This window comes from Drosophila eugracilis, unplaced genomic scaffold (genome assembly GCF_018153835.1).
Source record: "Drosophila eugracilis isolate 14026-0451.02 unplaced genomic scaffold, ASM1815383v1 contig_616, whole genome shotgun sequence".
NCBI classification, from domain to species: domain Eukaryota; kingdom Metazoa; phylum Arthropoda; class Insecta; order Diptera; family Drosophilidae; genus Drosophila; species Drosophila eugracilis.
Window position 1 is genome coordinate 765,568 of NW_024573499.1, and position 19,415 is coordinate 784,982.

Below are 19,415 nucleotides of genomic sequence, written 5' to 3' on the forward strand. Positions count from 1 at the left end.
TGAAAAGTTTTTAGCCGGACATGTGGTGTGCAGCATATGCAGCATTCTGCAGATACCTTGCCACAGATACAGATACAGATACATTTACGGATATGGGAGGGCAGATTGATTACTTTTCACCTTTGTTATTAGTTGAGAGCGGGAACTTGGAGAGCGCTGCTCGCGCAACAGGTTAATTGAGAAGTGACCGTTGGCAGAGCTTTCCGGACAGCATCAAATTCAATCCGAGACATACTCATGCGCCGTCGCTCTTTCCTTCGTTCGCTCTCTTTGTATCGTCAAAACAATGCAACAATCTCTGCACACTTTCACTTGGAAAAGCTTTCTCCGGAAAGCTTCGCTTGCCCTAGACTTTTTCGCCACCTTATTTTGTCCAAAAGTTCATTCCGTTTCGAGTTGTGGCATTTTTCAGGCGTGCGAAAAAATTCCTTAGCTCCCAAAGAAATTCCACAACGATTTTTGCCACCTTAAAGTATTGAAATAAGAGCAGAAAAGCCAGTGAATAAAATTTAAATATTTTAATCTAAGTAAGTGACAGCCCAAAAGTAGGCTATGGTTAAGCGTGGCCCATGAAGGCCCTAGTGCCTTAAGCGGAAAAACCTTGTGAAAGAACTGGAAAATTGTGTATCCATATCCATGGGGGCTTCCTGTAAGCAAATACACACTCCTGTAAAGAAAAGCGAGGAGGTGGTGAAAATTAAAGCTGACCAGTGTGACACACATCGGGCCACAGCAGCTGGCGGGGATGGGGTGGGCCTGCAGAGAACCTCCTCCACCCTCGTAAATTATGCAAAATGAAATTATGGTAATGGGACTGGCCAGAAAGCAAGAGTGGGAGCCTTGCCAAGAACTAAAGAAAGCAAGCCTGGCACACACTTGACCTCCGTGGAGGAAAACCACTCGAGTTGGGCACACAAGATACAGCAGGGACATGAGCCCTTGTGGGCCAACAGTGGGTGGTGTACCATGTACAGAGTAACACCCCAACCACCTCCTCATACAAGTGCACGTTGAACTTGAAAAAATGGCAGGGGAAAGCCCAGCGGAAAATGCACTATACACATCGAATCAATGGCTGAACGTCCAAGGGGAGAACCCATAAAATTGGTAGCATCTCAGATACAATTTTCATTTAGATTGATTGAAAGTCCTGTAATGGGTTTAAGTAAAGTTACTAGGTCATCGAGTTATCTAAAGAGCTAAAATCATTATCCAATTCCAAATTATGCAACAGAAATATTTATTTTAGTTAGCCTTAATTATATCATGACCAACTAATAATTTCAAAATTCGTAAAATATTAAAATGAATATCAAAGATACATTCAATTAAGTTGCCAGCAGGAAAATGGGTTTTTAAAAATTCATTGATTGACTTGTGGCCAATAATTGAAATGTTTATAAAGCCCCTAATAAGCTGATTCCTGTTTAATCCTCGAAATAGATCGAATAGAGTCCACTTGAGCAGCAAGCACGCGACATGGCGTGTCCTTTCTTTAGGCGAGCGGACTCGCTGACACGCCAGCCCTCGGTCATCGCCGAGCCTGGTGGCCACTGGGCGCTCGAGGATGAGGAGCTATCGGATGACGCCCTAACCCTCACGCACCTCCAGATGGCCATTCAGCTTCTGACGGCACCATCGAACGAGGATCTCAACACGGCAGTCACTTCCTTGGTGGCCAAGTACCGCCAGAACTGGCCCAACATTCACAAGCTGTGAGTAAAAACTTAATAATACGACTTAGGATCACTTTAAGCCACTAGTTTTACCAAGTCCTCAGTTTAAGTTCAATATATATTATTAGCTTATGTTTTTATAGTTGTTCCATAAATCTTACCCACCTTACTCCCCTTAGGAAACTGGACCCGCAGACCTTCAAGAGCTGCGCCAACTATGATTATCTGGCAGACATTCAGGAGCTGCTTCTGAAGATGGATGAGGCGAGTGCCAGCGAGATCCTAGTGCTTCTGGGCGAGGAGCTGATCACCTGTTGCTGCACGGGAATAATTGAAAGAGCCTTCCGTTGCCTGGGCACCGACCTACAGGAATTTCTAGGTTCTCTTGATGGGGTCTACGATGTGCTGAAGCTACAGGAGGTGAGTTCGATCAATAACAATATTACATATTGAATTTGAAATCCCTTTTCTTATCAGGAGGATGTCACCGACACTGGATTTGTGTGCGCTGGCGAGGGAGAGCTGATCTTCACCTCGGAGCGTCCGGTGATTGCCTGGTTGCTTCTGGGCTCTCTAAAGGCCCTCACCCGAATGCTCTATAAGGTAGATGTGAACATCAAGATCGAACCCGTGGAGGGAGATGCCCGCAGGTATCGCTATCTCTTCTCGCTGGTCAAGGATAACTCCCAGACAATGCTAATGGGACGCCCTGCCTCCGTGAGCAAAACTATTCCAGAAACGGTGCAGAGGAGCAATTCCAGCAATGCCTCGGACTTGCAAATGAACTCATCCAGCTTCTGCAAGATGTTTCCCTGGCACTTTATCATGAACGAGCAACTGGAGTTGGTCCAACTGGGCAGGGGATTCAGCAAGTTGTACAAGCCCTATATGGCGGATTTCGGATGCCAGGCGACGACCTACTTTGATTTCAAACGCCCAAAGGGACTGACCATGAAATTCCGGGATATTGTAAGGCGTACATACACGCCTTTCCTAATTGGATTGAACAATCCGCCAGGAGCCGTGGATTTCCCGGCCATCGGATTGGAGATCAAGGGTCAGATGGTGCACTGTCCCGAATCGAATTCCCTTCTGTTCATTGGCTCGCCCTTCCTGGATGGCTTGGATGGCCTGACCTGCAATGGACTTTTCATTTCGGACATACCCCTACACGATGCCACCAGGGAGGTGATCTTGGTGGGCGAACAGGCCAGGGCACAGGATGGCTTGCGCAGGCGCATGGATAAAATCAAGAATAGCATCGAGGAAGCCAATTCGGCGGTGACCAAGGAGCGAAAGAAGAACGTCAGCCTACTGCATCTTATCTTTCCCGCCGAAATCGCCGAGAAGCTATGGCTGGGCTCTTCCATCGACGCTAAGACCTACCCGAATGTCACGATCCTGTTTAGCGACATTGTGGGCTTCACCAGCATCTGCTCGAGGGCTACTCCCTTCATGGTGATCAGCATGCTGGAGGGTTTGTACAAGGACTTTGATGAGTTCTGCGACTTCTTCGATGTCTACAAGGTGGAGACTATAGGGGATGCCTACTGCGTAGCCAGCGGACTCCACCGCGCCTCCATCTACGATGCTCACAAGGTGGCATGGATGGCGCTCAAGATGATCGATGCCTGCTCGAAGCACATTACCCACGACGGCGAGCAAATCAAAATGAGGATTGGCCTGCACACGGGCACGGTCCTCGCCGGAGTGGTGGGCAGGAAGATGCCCAGGTACTGCCTCTTCGGGCACAGCGTCACCATAGCCAACAAATTCGAGTCGGGCAGCGAGGCGCTGAAGATCAATGTCAGCCCCACAACCAAGGAGTAAGTTGGGATTTTTTATAAATATTTAAAATGTTTTTTCTAACAATTTCAAACCTAATCCTTTGTCCAGTTGGCTGACCAAACACGAGGGCTTTGAGTTCGATCTACAGCCGCGGGATCCCTCCTTCTTGCCCAAGGAGTTCCCCAATCCCGGCGGTACCGAGACTTGTTACTTCCTGGAGAGCTTCCGAAATCCGGCTTTGGACAGCGAACTGCCGCTGGTGGAGCACATCAATGTGGCCATGAAGACCATATCGGAGGGCGGGGATGCATAGACGGCCAGGTCTTCAAGCCATAACCCCATTCCTCCCGTAGACCCACACGCTCAGTAGTCGTAGTTCGGTGCACTTGTAATTGTGGTTTTGCTGTTCCCCTGCTTAGCCTGAAAACAATAAACTATCCCATTCGAATGGTTGCATTCCAGCACAAGTGATGGACTCTCTTTATTGGGCTATTGGTATATCTACAGCCTAGTCCGCCGCAATTTTTTTTTCTCCGCCTCAATGATGGCCCTAATGGTGTCGCCGAACTTGCTGGCCATTACGCACTGGTTTCCCCTGAAGGCCCACACATCCGTAGGACTCTTCTGCGAGTTGTCGTCGATGCAGCTCTGGGCGATCTGCAGGGCCTCGTCCTCGGACAGGCCAAAATTAAATTGCCTAGCTAGGCGTTCAGCGTTGTAGCCCTGCTGCTCGCTGAAGATGCCCCACTTGATGGCCATACAGGTCACATATTTACGCACATCTGGTTCGTCGAGGAAGATAACGTTCTCCAGTTGAGTGTACGCTTCCCTGCTCAGCGGATTTTCCTCAATACATTCCATTTGAATTTTCGCGTTCTCTACGCCATGTCTGGGCTTCCAGTCATCGGCATGGCCCTATAAATATGTAATTTATATCAGCAACTAAGTATTAGAACGACTCACTTAAACTTATTGACATTAACTTGATTTGGGTGAATTTTTGTATAATATTATCGGCCGTGTAGAAGGACAACAAAAAACCTTTTCTTTCTAAGTATAGTTTTTTGTAATAATCCTTTTAAGTTTTGTTAATTTACTTTGTGACATTTTTCTAATTACGTATACTATATACTATACACACCACAGCACACCACAGCGCCAGAGTTACGATAAGGTACTTGAGCATACTGAATAACGAGTATATAGTTTGACGATAGCGGGGAAGTAAAGTTTCGAACTGAATCGCCGACGGCTGAGTGCCCGGCTTTATAGCAACGCCCAGCTAATCGCAGATCGCTAAATTTCTATATGTTCTTTCCAAATTCTTGGGGTCAAGCGTTCAGTCCTTTTCCGACCTCACTTCTTGATTTCAACCCATATAGCTGATAAGGTTGAAATAAAACAGAGATTTGGACTGACAATAGCATCTGTTTGCTATGAGGAACTGATTAACTTGTCCTTGGAGCCCATTTATTGATAATTCAAATCTTAAAACTTTAGAAGTGTTATTCGGATTATGATTATCTTTAATGTATTTCATCAATTATTTTCTATTTTAACTCTGTCTTGATTAATATTCGAATTGTCCCTCTACACAGTTTATAACATTTATCTTGGAAACTTACCCTTTTATCATTCTTCTTTTTAAATGGCAATTGTGTGGAAGGCGTAAAGGGTTCTAATATTCTATTGTCCGATTATTTTCATTGTTTTCTTATTGACATAAACGAGGTTTAAGTAAGTAGGTTGTGGGTCTGATAGGATAGGAATGATATCCATTCCCAGATCTTGTCAGCTATCCTCACCCATTGCTGTGTTCTCAATGACTTGAGATTGCCAACCAAACTATACCCCAAGTTTCTGATTCTATTTTCTGGAGTCTTGTGCTTAGCGCCAGGGATTAAAGTCGACTTATGGGAAGAGCTGATGATTCCAGTTCTTGCATTTCGTTTGATCTGCCCCAGTTATTCCTCACACAAATATGGAAATAATTATAATTTTTGGAGAAATGATATTGGATGTTACATTTATTAATTATTACAAGAGCATTGTTTACATCCTACCCCGCGGCAATTTTTTCATCTCTGCCTCCATAAAGGCCTTAATGGTGTCGCCTATCTTGCTGGCCATTACGCACTGGTTTCCTCGGAAAGCCCACACATCTGTGGGACTCTTCTGCGAGTTGTCGTCGATGCAGCTCTGGGCGATCTGCAGTGCCTCCTCCTCGGGCAGGCCAAAATTATATTGCCTAGCTAGGCGTTCAGCGTTGTAGCCCTGTTGCTCGCTGAAGATGCCCCACTTGATGGCCACACAGGTCACATATTGGCGCACTTCTGATTCGTCGAGGAAGATAAGGTTCTCCAGTTTAGAGTACGCTTCCCTGCTCAGCGTTGTTTTTCTAAAACAACCCATATGAATTTTCACGTTCTCCAAGCCACGTTTTGGCTTCCAGTCGTCGGCATGGTCCTGGAAATATACTATTTTTATCAACAATTAAATATTAACATCAGATACTTTATGTCACAAGCTAAGAGTACTAAATAAAGGTAAAATCTTCACAATTTTATTTTATAACTTAATACTCGTATGTCGTGTACGACAACAAAAGGTTTTTTAATTTTAAGGATCGTTTTTTGCTCATACTCAATTTATAACATAAACTTTAAAACCTTTTTCACAATTTTCACATAGACAACAAAAACCACTGCAGACAGGGCCACAGCTACGATCAGACACTTGAGTATACTGGAATACGAGTACATAGTTGGATGATCGCGGGAAAGTAAAGTTTCGAACTGAATCTCCGACGGCTGGGTGCCCGGCTTTATAGCAACGCCCAGCTAATCGCAGATCGCTCCATTTCTATATGTTCATTCCAAATTCTTAGGGTCAAGCGTTCAGTCCTTATCCGACCTCACTTCTTAATTTCAACCCACATAGCTGATAAGGTTGAAATAAAACAGAGATTTGGACTGACAATAGCATCTGTTTGCTATGAGGAACTGATTAACTTGTCCTTGGAGCCCATTTATTGATAATTCAAATCTTAAAACTTTAGAAGTGTTATTCGGATTATGATTATCTTTAATGTATTTCATCAATTATTTTCTATTTTAACTCTGTCTTGATTAATATTTGAATTGTCCCTCTACACAGTTTATAACATTTATCTTGGAAACATACCCTTTTATCATTCTTCTTTTTAAATGGCAATTGTGTGGAAGGCGTAAAGGGTTCTAATATTCTATTGTCCGATTATTTTCATTGTTTTCTTATTGGCATAAACGAGGCTTAAGCTAGTAGGTTGTGGCTCTGATAGGATAGGAATGATATCCATTCCCAGATCTTGTCAGCTATCCTCATCGATTGCTGTGATCTCAATGACTTGAGATTGCCAACAAACTATACCCCAAGTTTCTGATTCTATTTTCTGGAGTCTTGTGCTTAGCGCCAGGGATTAAAGTCGACTTATGGGCAGAGCGGATGAATCCAGTTTTGCATTGCTTTTGATCTGCCTTAGTTATTCCGCACCCAAAATGTGGAAATCATTATAATTTTTGGAGAAATGATATTGGATGTTACATTTATTAATTATTACAAGAGCATTGTTTACATCCTACCCCGCGGCAATCTTTTCATCTCTGCCTCCATAAAGGCCTTAATGGTGTCGCCTATCTTGCTGGCCATTACGCACTGGTTTCCCCGGAAAGCCCACACATCTGTGGGACTCTTCTGCGAGTTGTCGTCGATGCAGCCCTGGGCGATCTGCAGGGCCTCCTCCTCGGGCAGGCCTAAATTCAATTGCTTAGCTAGACGTTCGGCATTGTAGCCGTGTTGCTCGCTGAAGATGCCCCACTTGATGGCCATACAGGTCAGATATTTACGCACATCTGGTTCGTCGGGAAGGATAACGTTCCTCAGCTGGGCCCTCGTTTCGCTGCTTAGCGGGTTTTCCTGCAAACAATCCATTTGGATTTTCGCGTTCTCCATGCCATGTTTAGGCTTCCAGTCTTCGGCTTTGCCCTATAAATATATACTTTCTTTAAGCAACTAGAATGAAACATTTGAACTTATTGCACTAAACTCGTTTTAAGCAAAAATTAGTTTTCTATCATCCACTTTTAGCTACATTTATATATAATTACGTATACACACCACAGCACACAGGGCCAGAGTTACGATCAGATACTTGAGCATATCGTATATAAGTATATAGTTTGTCGATCGCGGAGAAGTAAAGTTTCGAACTGAATCGCCGACGGCTGAGTGCCCGGCTTTATAGCTACGCCCAGCTAATCGCGGATCGCTCTATTTATATTTGTTTTTTCCAAATTCTTAGGGTCAAGCGGTCAGTCCTTTTCTGGCCACACTTCTTGATTTCAACCCATCTAGCTGATAAGGTAGAATAGAACTGAGATTTGGACTGGCAAACTGATTGACTTGTCCTTGGAACCAATTTATTGATAATTCAAAGCTTACGATTTTTGGAAGTGTTATTCAAATTGTGATACCAACATAAGTATATATTTGACCTCATATGACTAACATAGCTAATGCTGATAACAGAAACTGCCTGGCGCTTTCACCCATTTATAAATGACGCGATTAGCAAACCAAGTGGCCAACTCTCAGATCGACGGCCATTATGCAAGCCCATGCAATCGTGTTTAATTAAATCAAATAAAATTCACAGCTGGCCGTCGAGTTCAAAAACGGCCCCAGGCGACGGTGAGATGTCATTACTATGGGATGATGGGTAGCAGGGAACCAACCACGCGCCCTTCAACTAATAACAGTTGCCTCAAAGGGGCGGAGTGCTCTTCACAACTATTATACTATTATTATTATTCAAAGGAGGCGAGACCTTAACCGAGGGTTAGATATCAGGGTTAAAAAAGGAAGGTCGTTTTGCCATCGGAAACAGTGTTTATACGAGCGGGCCAAAACAATGCTTATGATATCCATCGCCATGCAGCTCTCAATTTCTCTCCCCCGGCCTTCTTCAGGTTTTGTTCTGTTATTAGAAAAATTATACAAAAAATTATATTAACACCCTGAGAGCGTGTCGATGGGCAAAGTCAGGAACAGAATCTGTTGGGTGTCTCAAGTTACTGGGCCAAGAGTGGGAAATGGTATTGGGATGGGGATTTAGATTGGAAAACTGCAGTTAACGATTGTATAATCGGCCTGTAGGAGGTGTCAAATGCTTGGCTGCCGGAATTCGCAATATTGTATAAATTGTGAGCTCCTTGAGGCATTTATTGTTTGAAATTTGAGTTTCCTGTTAAGCTGGGAATGTGATATGTTGTTTTTCGAGGTCCTTTTCTCGCTTTGGCATGTGTCATTTGAGAGGATTTTTTTGAGCCAAATCCTTTAGTTCTAGTTCTAGGAAACCTTACTTGTAGGATAATAGTAGTTTTTCATCTTCTTAATATATGTATTACAATCTCATTAACATAGTAAGAGCCCAGTTTTCAGTGCTAGCATTGCGACCGCAACTGTCGACATCTGCATATGACAGAACACAATTCTAGCAACTTGCCAGCAGAGATTTCAGTTAACAAAATGGCAGGCCAGCAGCCCACAAGCACACAAAGTTTCCTTGAACTTTTAACAAAATTTCACGTTTCCATGGGTTTCCGGTCGGTGTTTTCTTCTCGACTTTTTCCGCAAGAGGAAGACTTCCGCCGCAAGAAAAGCAAAATGTAATTTCATGGCTCGCTGAACGAATCCGAATACATGAGAGTTCAAAGTTTCAGCTTTTGGCTCTGCCGAGGAGCGAACGGGAGAGAGATAGAGTATGATTCTGTCACAGGATGCTGGCAGGACTTGAAAGCGCAGGAAGTTATTTAATGAGATTTTCTTTGCGTCAAAGATAAGTCGAAGGAGCGATGCCGAAGCCTGCAATCTTGTAAAACAATATGCAAAACAACAGGGCGGGTGTGTGGGTTCGTGTATCTGCGATTGTTATTCTCCAGCTGAGAGCGACGTGGCAGAAAGGGATAAGCGCAGGGCGAAGGACGAAGGAAGAAGGAGGAAAGGCGAATGACAATTGTTGCACACACTCGAAATTAAATTAACTTTTTTCGACCCTGTCCATTTTGGAGTGCCGCCGTCGCCTGCATTGTTCACAACCAACTGCCGCTGACAGTTCCAAGTTCCAAGGGGAAGTTCGGGCATGGGCAAGGGCATGGGCATGGGCATGGGCATTCCGTCCTGGCTAACCCAGACAAGACCATACAGAACTAGAGACAATCGACTCCAGCGATTGCTCAAATATTGGTCTGAAGTTGCGGCACCAAAAAGAAAAGAAACCGAAAATCAAAAACCAAAAACCAAAACACAAGGCAAACAAATCGCAATCGAAAATGTATGAATGGGGCAATGACGCAAGGAAATCTCATTAGCCGCATGTCTTCAAGTTTCAGTTTTAATTTTGTACAATATCTCGCTGTGTGTGCCGGGCGAAAGGAAAATATCTTTCTCTGTATACATTTTTTTCGGGGGTCTTGATCAAATAATTTTGCGGCCACTGCATGTTAAATATTTGTCAACATTTTAAGGCACTTTTCCATTGTTCCCCCTCCAGATCCTCAGTTTTTTTTTTTTTTTTAATATTTTTTGTGTTTTACCCACTGAATCAGAAGCAGTCGAGTTGGCCACTTGAGATGTCCATCCGTCGGAGCCATCAAAAGAGCACTGAGTATGTGGCACACAGAGCGGCGGTGGTCAAGTCAAGACCCGGGTTAAGTAAAGTAGCAATGATCCCGGAGTGATTTCAACTTTCCTCATCGAGGGCCCCAGTCAACGGCTACTTATTACACCGCAGACAGCACATGCGTACCTTCGATTCATGCCCAAGATCAACGTTTCCTTTGCTCGATCAAACAATTTGTATATCTTATGGCTAACACTTATGAAATGCCCTTCTGGGTATTAAAGGTTTGATATCTCAGTTTTAGTTTTTATGATTTCATGGAGATTGAACTTTGTTTGTTAACTCCTAAATTAACTTTGGAAATATAAAATCCATTTACATCCCTTACAGTACAGTACCCTTTGTCTATCCCTTCTACCGGGATCAAGATATTGTATCTGTATCTTCGGTCTGCCAAGTAGAGCATCTATAATTCGGCATATCTCTTTCGATTGATTTCCATTTCTTGCTATGATTTTTTGTTGATTTCATTTCCATTGTTGTTGCCAAGCTGCGCATGTTGCCTTGGCTGTTGATTATTATTTTGTGCCACTGTGTGTGCGCGCCTTAAATTGTTTGTATTGGACTGCCGCCTGCTCACCCCTCTCCCCCTTCTTATCCTCATCCCCCATACCGTACCGCCAACCCCTCCCTCTGCCCTTCCGCCTTCTGGGAGCCACTGAAGCGTAAAGAGAGCCAGCCAAGTCGACGACATAATGGACATGTTTCAGCTTTTGTTGTTGGCTGTGCACGGAAAACAAAGGGGGCTGTTTGTTAAGTAGTTTTATCAGTTTAAAATGTATTTAGAATTTAAAATTTATGTGTTTTTTAGGATGTTAGAAACAGGTAACACCAACAGAGAGAAGAGCTCATTTGATACTTAACAATTAAGGGCAGAAATACTTCACATTATAACTTATTTCCCTGTAAACTGGTAATAAAATTTAGATAAGCTAGTAAAGATTTCTCTCTCTGCAGCAACAACAACAAAATAAGTTGTCATCTCCAGCGCTGCTCAACTAATTTGCATATTTGGTCGCAGTAAAAACACTTTATAAGTGGCCACCCAGGGCAGCTGTCTCCATGCGTGTGTGTGTGTGTGTGTGTTGTAGTGTGTGAGTGTGTGTATATAGGCGCACTTTAAACAAAGTTAAAATGCGAGAAATTGGCCCTGCGCAAAACACCAGTAGCTCCACGGTAGCAGCAACATCGCAGCACGGCAGCAACTTCTAGCCATTTACTGTTGCCAACAACTGTGACCTGGCCAAAAAGGCGACGCCAGCGGAACTGGAACTGCCCCCTGCTAGCATGTGTGTGTATGTGTGTATGGGGTTGAGGTCCTTAGGCCACTCACGTACACTCTCACTAATACAAGCGCAAACACCGACACAGACAGACTGGAAACTTGTTTCTTTTGGCCAACTTGTACAACATTGTTGCCGCTTTATGTTCTTCTATTTTCACAGTGTGTGTGTGAGAGCTATGGCTCCGCCTCTTTCTGTAGGCGGAGTCTCTTTGAGAGAGGGAGAATCTAACGGGAGAGAGTCGCAGAGAAAAGGAGAAAGAGCGGGAGAGGCAGAGCATTTCCGGCAGAGAGCGAGAGATTCAGGCGCGCGCAATGTCTCTGCTTCTCTCGCACACGTGACTGTCTCGCTTGCTCAGCACTCGTACTCGGTTTGTTTCAATTGCAATTATTTTGTAACATTCCAATAGGCCAAAGGCAACCCATTGTCCGAAAAATAAAAAAAAACTCTCATTCCAACGCAGCCAGGATTTAAGCCACATTATGTAAAGGACTCCTTATGTAAGAAGAGCTCTCTTTTTATATATTTTCATAAATATTTTTTAAGTTTAAATTTGAAAATTTGTATTAGGGATATAATTAAACGTTTTATTAACATTTTTAATAAGTATTTGAATTAACTTTAATTGGGATATAAAGTAAATTAACCATTTTTACATTTTAAAGTAAAATTTTCCCTTTACCATGAACATATTCATGTCATATCAAAGGTTGTGGGTAAAAGTAAGGGGAAAATTCAAGAAAGTTAGGTTAAATGGAAATAAAAGTAAACAGAAACATATCAATTATATCTCATATTATATAACGTTATAGTAGTTATAAGGAAATAATAACAAATTCATGAACTTATTTTATTCTCCTTTTCCTTTTTCATGAACTTATTTTATTCTCCTTTTCCTTTCAAGCCCCGGAAGGCAGGCCATTTCTTTCTGGCTTATTTTCCCCATTACTATGAAGTATTATAAACAAATAGCAATTATTTGTGCACCTGCACTTGCTGATTTTATTCATGGAGATTTTAGCACGCACTTGAGACATTTTAACAGCGGCAGCTGGGAATGAAAAGCAAGTGGCGATGTGCCAAAAACCAAAGCAGAAACTTTAGTTTTCCATTAAACAGGGGTCTGGGCATTAGGTACCCTCAAAAGGCAACAACAACAACTTCTGCACAACTGTGTCAGTTAAGTGTGTGTAAATGTGTGTGTGTGTGCATGTTAGCCATGCCAACCAGCAGCGAGGTCGCAACAACAACGCTTTTGGTTGGCTATTCCATTAGCCCAAAGCCCAAAGCGCTCTCACATACAGCTAAAAAGACGGAAAAAAAGTAAAATTGTGAAACAAAGGCAACAAAGAAAATGAAAGAAACGACAAACAACCACCGGAGCACCACCACCACCAAGGCAGTGAAGCACCACCACAGCCACACCACCACCACCACCACCACCACTACCACTGTCGCACAGCCAACCAGTCCGGAGTGCTCTCCCTCCACATTACTCATACGCCGCGTCGCCGCCTCGAGTGCACAATTTTGTATACAGTACCAAATTAGATTTGAAACTTTTTTCTTAATTGCCAGCCCTCTGCCGCCGCCGGCTTCGCTGCCCGAACCAACTGCGCCGCCGACGCAAGCAGCTGCGCCACACAAAGGTGGTTGCTACACTCTCCGAATCCCAGAATCCTCGCTCATACAGATATATATATATGTATATGTACTTTCAACCCTCGTTTTCGAGCCGCTTTTGTATTGGTAAATGTTGCCGCTTGCCTGCTTGCCGCCATTGCTGATCGTCGGCGATTTTGCTCTTGCTTCTGCTGCTGCTGCTACCGTGCGCTGTGGCCTTTTGGCCAAAAAGTTGAATCAGTTGCAATCGAGGGCTCAGTGTGTCATGTCGTCAGCGCGCGTGGTTACTTAGGAGTATGTCTTAGTTGTGAAAAACAAAACCGAAATAAGTTTTTCATTAAACATAACAATCCAAAAAGAAAATATTAAACAATTGCAAAACGAAACGCAAATACAAACTAAAGTGAAGTGTGTGCTGGGAAGTTCTCAACTTCTATAAAAGTTATAAATAAAGGTTTCTTACTTAACCAAGGAAATGAGTCTGCCGTCGGGTGTGGACATGCAGAATCTAATGTCCCAGCATCCGGTTTTGGGAGCACTGCCACCTGCTTTCTTCTTGAGAGCCGCCTCAGAGCGCTATCAAAGGACTCCCAAATGCGCCCGCTGCAGGAATCATGGCGTGGTAGGTCCTTCTCGACTTTGCCATGCGGAATTTGGAGTTTACTCACCCAATGGATTTCCTCTTTCTCGATCCCTTGCAGGTCAGCGCCTTGAAGGGTCACAAACGCTATTGCCGCTGGCGGGATTGTGTCTGCGCCAAATGCACACTTATTGCGGAGCGTCAAAGGGTTATGGCTGCTCAGGTGTGTTTCACTTTCAATATTTATCAATAAGCAATTGGAAAATTTATAAGAAATGATGCGGAAATGCTTTAAAATCTGACATATTTATATTGCTCTCTTGACTTAGAGTCTTAGTTATATTAACCAAGCTTCCTGCTACACTTCACTGATCAAAGATCCGTTTTCCACAATTTCCCTCCCTCTTGCAGGTTGCCCTCCGTCGGCAGCAGGCCCAAGAAGAGAACGAAGCCCGTGAACTGGGCCTCCTGTACACCTCGGTTCCTGGCCAGCAGAATGGCAGTGATAGTGCCACACCCACACCACACAGTCCCAATCACAGTGGCAGCGGTGGATCGGCCAGTGGAGGATCCGGACAGAATGGTGTATTTCATGGAGGGATTCCCTCGCCGCCGAGCGACGGCTTCGAGGCCAGCTCCACACCGAATCATCACCAGCAATCGCAGCAGCAACAGTCGCACCACCAGCAGCAGCACAGCCACCAGCTCCAGCAGTCCCAGCGATTCAATGGCAATGAATCCGACACGGATGGACGCACCCGTTCCGAGCACCTCAGTGTGGGTTTCTCGCCCACGAGGACCGAGTTGGATGAGAGTCCTGGTGAGTTACAGAAAAAATATTAACAAGATTACACTGCTAAAATGAGGTTTAAATCACCGTCGATCAAAGCATCTTTCTAAAATATATATAGTAATATTATCAAAATAAATAACTTCCAGTGCAGCCCCTTAGAAAGCCCTTTACGCCTGACATCTTCGAAGAGAAGGCTTGAGAATCTTTGCGGGGGCAAGTTAAGAGCGCGTTAAGAAAAATTTGTTTTCGATTGTTAAAAAATCAGCGGTGCATAAAGTGCCACACTCGCGGTTGCATGTGCATTTGGCAGCGTGTGTGCAAGTGGCGAAGTGGTGCTAGTGTGTGGGGCGTAGGTGTTGTTTTGACAATGACTTAGCCAGCCAAGCTGCAGTCCTGCACTTTGCCAAACAGCGCGTGAAAACGTTCTGGGGTGGAACCAGGACATTAAGGAGCTCAAATTGCAACAATCAAGTTAAAGTCCTCGTTAAGAAGGCAGAACTTCGCGGCTATAAGGGGAGATTTTAAAGAAATAATTTAAAAATTTCCGAGATTTAAAGTAATATCATAAGAATTTGAATTCTTAGATTCTTAATTCTTAACTCTAAACGAAAAAAGAACTCTTGATAGAGATACTTTCCCACCTGAACAGTTCATCCAAAGAATTACGCAACAGATTCCATTATTTCCCTCACAAAGAACCCTCTTCGGGACTGAACAATAAAAGTTATTGTAACATTATCCAATATTATTCGGCATTATCCGAACAAAGCCAATCAATTCCAACCAGATCATCTCAGCCAGATTGCCTTACCAACCCAACTCAAACTCCTCTTTCTATTAAACGCCAAACAGTTGCAAAGTCCTTTAAGGATATCGCAGACCTTACAACCTCGCCCACTCATTAGGACTATCTGCTGTCCTGGGGGGTAAGACAACCCCATGCTGAGGGTCCTGGCAGGGTAGTAACGTGAGATACTCCCCCCTGACTCACCTCACTTGTCTTTATTTGTTTGCCCTTTTAAGGGACGCTGTTTTTTTTTTTGGGCTCGAGAAAGAAAAACACACCAGGATTCTCACGCGAATCAATCGAGAAAACCTGTCTATTTAAGTACCGGACTCTTTATTTGCAATGAAATCCAAGACGATTTCACGCTTGAATTTTTAGTTCCAGCTACAGAGCTCAGCATTGGGTATTGGTATCCACGCACCCTCGACTTAATTAAATTTTCACTGCGGCTTCGTCAACTGCAAAATCAAACAGAAACGAAAAAAAAACCAAAGGTAGCTGAAAAAAAAAAAAAATATCATATAGCTTGTTTCATTTGTGAAAAAAACAGCAGGTTGTCCCTTGTTGGCATGTCAACGCATCCTGGTCGCCCTTCTGCTGAGTGTTTGTGATCCCCCTGATTACATTTTCCCATTTCCACATTTGATACTTTTATTTGCTCAGAACTGCCAAGTGGAAAACCGCACAGTTTCCACTTGCTACCTGACTCACTTGCTGGAGGGAAAACGATATTTGGGTTTGGGTAAACAATTAGTTTGTTAGGGAAATCTTACTTCGAAAGGGAATAATTACAATATTAAGCTGGCAGTTTAAGAAAATAAATTATTGGGCATTTAATGCTGAGAGTCTAAGATCAAGTTTCCGTTTTCAATCTTTTTTCAGTTTAAACTTTAAAGAAAGAAAACTCATTATGTTTCCTCATTATCGTAACTCATGACTAACTTGTCCACCTTCTTGTGATCTCTTCTTGCAGTTTCCAAGCGAGGTGCAGCCTTGTCCAACGAAACCGACCAGGACACGGGCTCTGAGTCCGGATCACCAAGTAGTCCCCGGCCAAAGGTCGCTGGTCTCTTCAATTTGACCGCCAGTTTGTCGCCCGCCCGCACAGGACCGCCCAGCTCGCCGGAATCCGATTTGGATGTGGACTCGGCGCCCGATGAGGCCACACCGGAGAATCTTAGTCTCAAAAAGGAGGACAGCCAATCGCCGCCCAATACGCCCGCCGAAAATCTGCATTTGCTGCGTTCCTTTAGCAGCAGTCATGCCCAGGGTTTCCTGCCATATCACCACACGCAGTTCCTGGCCGCCGCCGGCTTGCCTGCCCACCACCACCCACCGGCCCACTCGCCACACCACCAGCAGCATCAACAACAACAACAGCAGCAGCAGCAGAACCACCTCCCACAGCACCATCAAGCACAACAGCAGCAGCAACAACAGCAGCAGAGATCTCCCATTGATGTCCTGATGAGGGTATTCCCCAATCGCCGGCGCAGCGATGTGGAGCAGCTGATGCAAAGATTCCGTGGCGATGTCCTCCAGGCCATGGAGTGCATGTTAGCTGGCGAGGATTTGGGTCAGACTCCGCCCCAGGTCCCACCGTCACCGCCTTTCCCCATGAAGTCCGCCTTCTCTCCCTTGGTGCCGCCCTCGGTTTTCGGTTCCCCAACACATCGCTATCATCCCTTCATGCAGGCGCATGCCAAGAGGTTCCTGACTGCTCCCTACGCCGGGACCGGCTATCTTCCGGGTGTCCTTAGTGCGGCGGACATCGAGCAATCAGAGTCCAATGGAGCGGGTGGTATTGGATTGGATCGCAGCAGCAACGCTGGGGACTCTCAGGATTGAGGCAGCGAGGTGGAGGCCAGTGGCTCCGCCGTCTTCAGGCCTTTCGAGTAGGTTTTTCCCCACTCCTACTCTCCGGAAAAAGAAGATACTTCTAAAGCTAAAATAAAGTTCAACTAGAGTCGGATTTTTATATTTTGAAATTCGAAGATAATGCAAGGACGAACTATAATCCTCATTTCAAGGAGTGGTCATGGTCATCAAAGATTATTTTTCCCCAGTGTAAGAACCCTTAAACTAAGTGTAAATTATATTTACCCTTAAACTTCTAGCACAAGTATTGTAAAATAGAAAACGTAATAATAATTTGTTTAAAAATAAGTTAAGGAGACCATAAACTCGATCCCAGTTAAGAGCCATAAGATGTATTAGCTGAAATTCAAATTACACAGACGATGAGATTACTGTGTAAGGGACTTGGTTGCAGCCAACTCGATTGAGATATCCGTGTGTACCATATAAATACGAGCATATATATAACTATATTGAATATCATATTATGTCTTAGATAAAGTACATTTCAAACACTGTGTTAAAGTATTTAATAAATCTACAGAATAATTCAATAAAATTAAAAGAAGTAATTAAATCGATTTGGGTTTTTACTGGGAAGTTCTTTGGGCTTGCTTATCAGATTGAAATTGTTGGAGGGGAAAGAGGGATATAAATTTCATTGTTATTTCACATTCAGATACATTTTGATTGCCTAAATAAGCTGAAGGACTTAATGAATATTTCAATAATAGTACAAAATGTAGTCATTGTTCTCAATCGCTTAGAGCTGCCATTAAATCGCTTTGGCCTACTAATCAGATCAATTAATAAAAATATTTAATTGAAAACTGCCATTGTTTGGCCATCCTTCGGTGCTATTCCTAGCTAAGTAAATATTTAATTTTCACAGCACGTAATTTATAATCGTGAGAAGCTGACGGGAGAACAATGGCCTGACCACAAACACCCCCCAACAAACAAATACAAAACTACTGCAATTATAGAGGCCACCCACGAGCCGAGATACCCAACTGGTCATCACAATGGGTGATGGCCAAATAATAATCCGAAGCGTTAATCCGAATCATCATTATCTATTTGCCACTATTTTGAGGGCAATGCCACAACACGAACCCCGGAAAATCGCCAGGGAAAACTATTCGGTCCGCATGGCCGTGTGCGGAAAAGTGTGAAATCCTTTTACACATAAACGGTTCGAGGTTGTTTTTGTTTTCCCCATTCGGACAGACGACACGATAAACAAAATTATAATAAAACTAATGCCCACACATGACCAGCACATTTCCCAAAAATTTAACAATGGCCAAAGGACTCGAGCACTCACACCTCACACCCCCAGCCACATTCGGGACAATAATATCGGTTACACACATGCCGAGTGCAAATTACAAAACTATTTTCCAACATGCGACTGAATGGATAACAAAATTAAATTATTGGATATCAATTTGTCCATTGTGCGCCTTGCCAAACTCGAAAAGTCAACAGCAACAAGGATGGCCAGGATGTGTGGCCCCTGGCCACTGGCCACTGGCTATATCAGCCATGCCCTCCCCCTTCTGTATTTATGTGCCCAGAGCCGAACAATGGACTCTATGTACCATTGTCAGGGGCCAACAATGCCGGTGGGTTAGGATAGCGCAGCCACAGGATCCTCAGCTCGAGTGGACAATGGCCGGCACAAAGCCAAAAAGGACGAACAGGCGGGAAAGGACGTAAGGGGAGTGCAGGACTCACTGGTGAGCCCGGCCAGTCAGTCAGCCGCTCGTTGGAGGACGAGCTGTCGATAATATCTTAGAGTAGCAGCGGCCCATGTAGTTATGGACGAACAATGAAGCTGGAGGAGAGCCAAGAACAGTGATGTTACTTTGGATCTTTTTGGGGTATGTAATATGTTTCGAATTTAATAGAAACTTAAACTTTCCAGATAATATATTGTAAGTCTTATGAATATGTTAAGAATGTGAAATATATATCATCCAAATTAACTTCAAATCAGAATAATATTTATTACCTAAGTTCGTTTTCTATGATATCCACCATTTGAATCTAAACCTGAAAAGGTAGCTATGGAGAGACCCCTGAACTCACGACAGCACTAGTTGAGAGCAGGAAACAGGAGCAAAAACGGCAGCAGAAGCATCCGCAGGAGCAGCAGGCAACATGCATATGCTCCTCGAGTGGCGGCACAAAATGCATACAATGTCAGGCATGGAAATTCTTGATAATAGACAATGAATTAATAGCAGGCGATTACCAGAGGGGGTGACAGTGAGCCAAGCCAGGCCAACAAACAATCCAATCCAA

General features: G+C 43.9%; 5 protein-coding genes across 6 annotated transcripts; 2 read left to right on the forward strand and 3 right to left on the reverse strand.

Moving 5' to 3' along the window:
• Positions 1-401: 401 nt before the first annotated feature.
• LOC108116085 (head-specific guanylate cyclase) lies at positions 402-3,925 on the forward strand. Its single transcript, XM_017227802.2, has 5 exons — positions 402-527; positions 1,444-1,715; positions 1,856-2,096; positions 2,154-3,502; positions 3,573-3,925. The coding sequence occupies exons 2-5, from the start codon at positions 1,480-1,482 to the stop codon at positions 3,775-3,777; spliced, it is 2,031 nt and encodes a 676-aa protein (XP_017083291.2). The 5' UTR covers positions 402-527; positions 1,444-1,479; the 3' UTR covers positions 3,778-3,925.
• Positions 3,907-5,286, reverse strand: LOC108116086 (general odorant-binding protein 99a-like). 2 transcript variants are annotated; one of them, XM_041819350.1, is made up of 2 exons: positions 5,090-5,286; positions 3,907-4,379 (listed from the first exon to the last, which is right to left on the reverse strand). In XM_041819350.1, the coding sequence occupies exon 2, from the start codon at positions 4,323-4,325 to the stop codon at positions 3,966-3,968; it is 360 nt and encodes a 119-aa protein (XP_041675284.1). In that variant the 5' UTR covers positions 4,326-4,379; positions 5,090-5,286; the 3' UTR covers positions 3,907-3,965. The 2 variants fall into 2 exon arrangements, with proteins under 2 accessions (XP_041675284.1, XP_017083292.2); XM_017227803.2 differs by lacking the exon at positions 5,090-5,286 and adding an exon at positions 4,606-4,713.
• Positions 5,287-5,461: 175 nt separating this feature from the next.
• On the reverse strand, positions 5,462-6,268 carry LOC108116105 (general odorant-binding protein 99a-like). The gene is made up of 2 exons (XM_017227825.2): positions 6,134-6,268; positions 5,462-5,930 (listed from the first exon to the last, which is right to left on the reverse strand). Exons 1-2 carry the CDS (start codon positions 6,224-6,226, stop codon positions 5,517-5,519), a joined length of 507 nt encoding a protein of 168 aa, XP_017083314.2. The 5' UTR covers positions 6,227-6,268; the 3' UTR covers positions 5,462-5,516.
• Positions 6,269-7,018: 750 nt separating this feature from the next.
• Positions 7,019-7,698, reverse strand: LOC108116107 (general odorant-binding protein 99a-like). The gene is made up of 2 exons (XM_041819351.1): positions 7,620-7,698; positions 7,019-7,487 (listed from the first exon to the last, which is right to left on the reverse strand). The coding sequence occupies exons 1-2, from the start codon at positions 7,659-7,661 to the stop codon at positions 7,074-7,076; spliced, it is 456 nt and encodes a 151-aa protein (XP_041675285.1). The 5' UTR covers positions 7,662-7,698; the 3' UTR covers positions 7,019-7,073.
• A 5,645-nt stretch (positions 7,699-13,343) lies between these two features.
• LOC108115946 (doublesex- and mab-3-related transcription factor A2) lies at positions 13,344-17,554 on the forward strand. The gene is made up of 4 exons (XM_017227582.2): positions 13,344-13,710; positions 13,790-13,891; positions 14,080-14,488; positions 16,222-17,554. Exons 1-4 carry the CDS (start codon positions 13,564-13,566, stop codon positions 17,094-17,096), a joined length of 1,533 nt encoding a protein of 510 aa, XP_017083071.1. The 5' UTR covers positions 13,344-13,563; the 3' UTR covers positions 17,097-17,554.
• The last annotated feature ends 1,861 nt before the right edge of the window (positions 17,555-19,415 follow it).

Excerpts from the sequence above, each read along its gene's own strand:
- LOC108116107 (XM_041819351.1), bottom strand. The coding sequence starts at position 7,661 with ATGCTCAAGTATCTGATCGTAACTCTGGCCCTGTGTGCTGTG. Across the intron at positions 7,488-7,619 it reads CTCTGGCCCTGTGTGCTGTG|GGCAAAGCCGAAGACTGGAA; the intron begins GTGTGTATACGT and ends ATATATTTATAG.
- LOC108116086 (XM_017227803.2), bottom strand. The coding sequence starts at position 4,650 with ATGCTCAAGTACCTTATCGTAACTCTGGCGCTGTGGTGTGCTGTG. Across the intron at positions 4,380-4,605 it reads TGGCGCTGTGGTGTGCTGTG|GGCCATGCCGATGACTGGAA; the intron begins GTGTGTATAGTA and ends ACATATTTATAG.
- LOC108115946 (XM_017227582.2), top strand. The coding sequence starts at position 13,564 with ATGAGTCTGCCGTCGGGTGTGGACATGCAGAATCTAATGTCCCAGCAT. Across the intron at positions 13,711-13,789 it reads GCTGCAGGAATCATGGCGTG|GTCAGCGCCTTGAAGGGTCA; the intron begins GTAGGTCCTTCT and ends GATCCCTTGCAG. Across the intron at positions 13,892-14,079 it reads AAAGGGTTATGGCTGCTCAG|GTTGCCCTCCGTCGGCAGCA; the intron begins GTGTGTTTCACT and ends TCCCTCTTGCAG.
- LOC108116085 (XM_017227802.2), top strand. The coding sequence starts at position 1,480 with ATGGCGTGTCCTTTCTTTAGGCGAGCGGACTCGCTGACACGCCAGCCC. Across the intron at positions 1,716-1,855 it reads TGGCCCAACATTCACAAGCT|GAAACTGGACCCGCAGACCT; the intron begins GTGAGTAAAAAC and ends TACTCCCCTTAG. Across the intron at positions 3,503-3,572 it reads GTCAGCCCCACAACCAAGGA|TTGGCTGACCAAACACGAGG; the intron begins GTAAGTTGGGAT and ends TCCTTTGTCCAG.
- LOC108116105 (XM_017227825.2), bottom strand. The coding sequence starts at position 6,226 with ATGTACTCGTATTCCAGTATACTCAAGTGTCTGATCGTAGCTGTGGCC. Across the intron at positions 5,931-6,133 it reads ATGTGAAAATTGTGAAAAAG|GACCATGCCGACGACTGGAA; the intron begins GTTTTAAAGTTT and ends GTATATTTCCAG.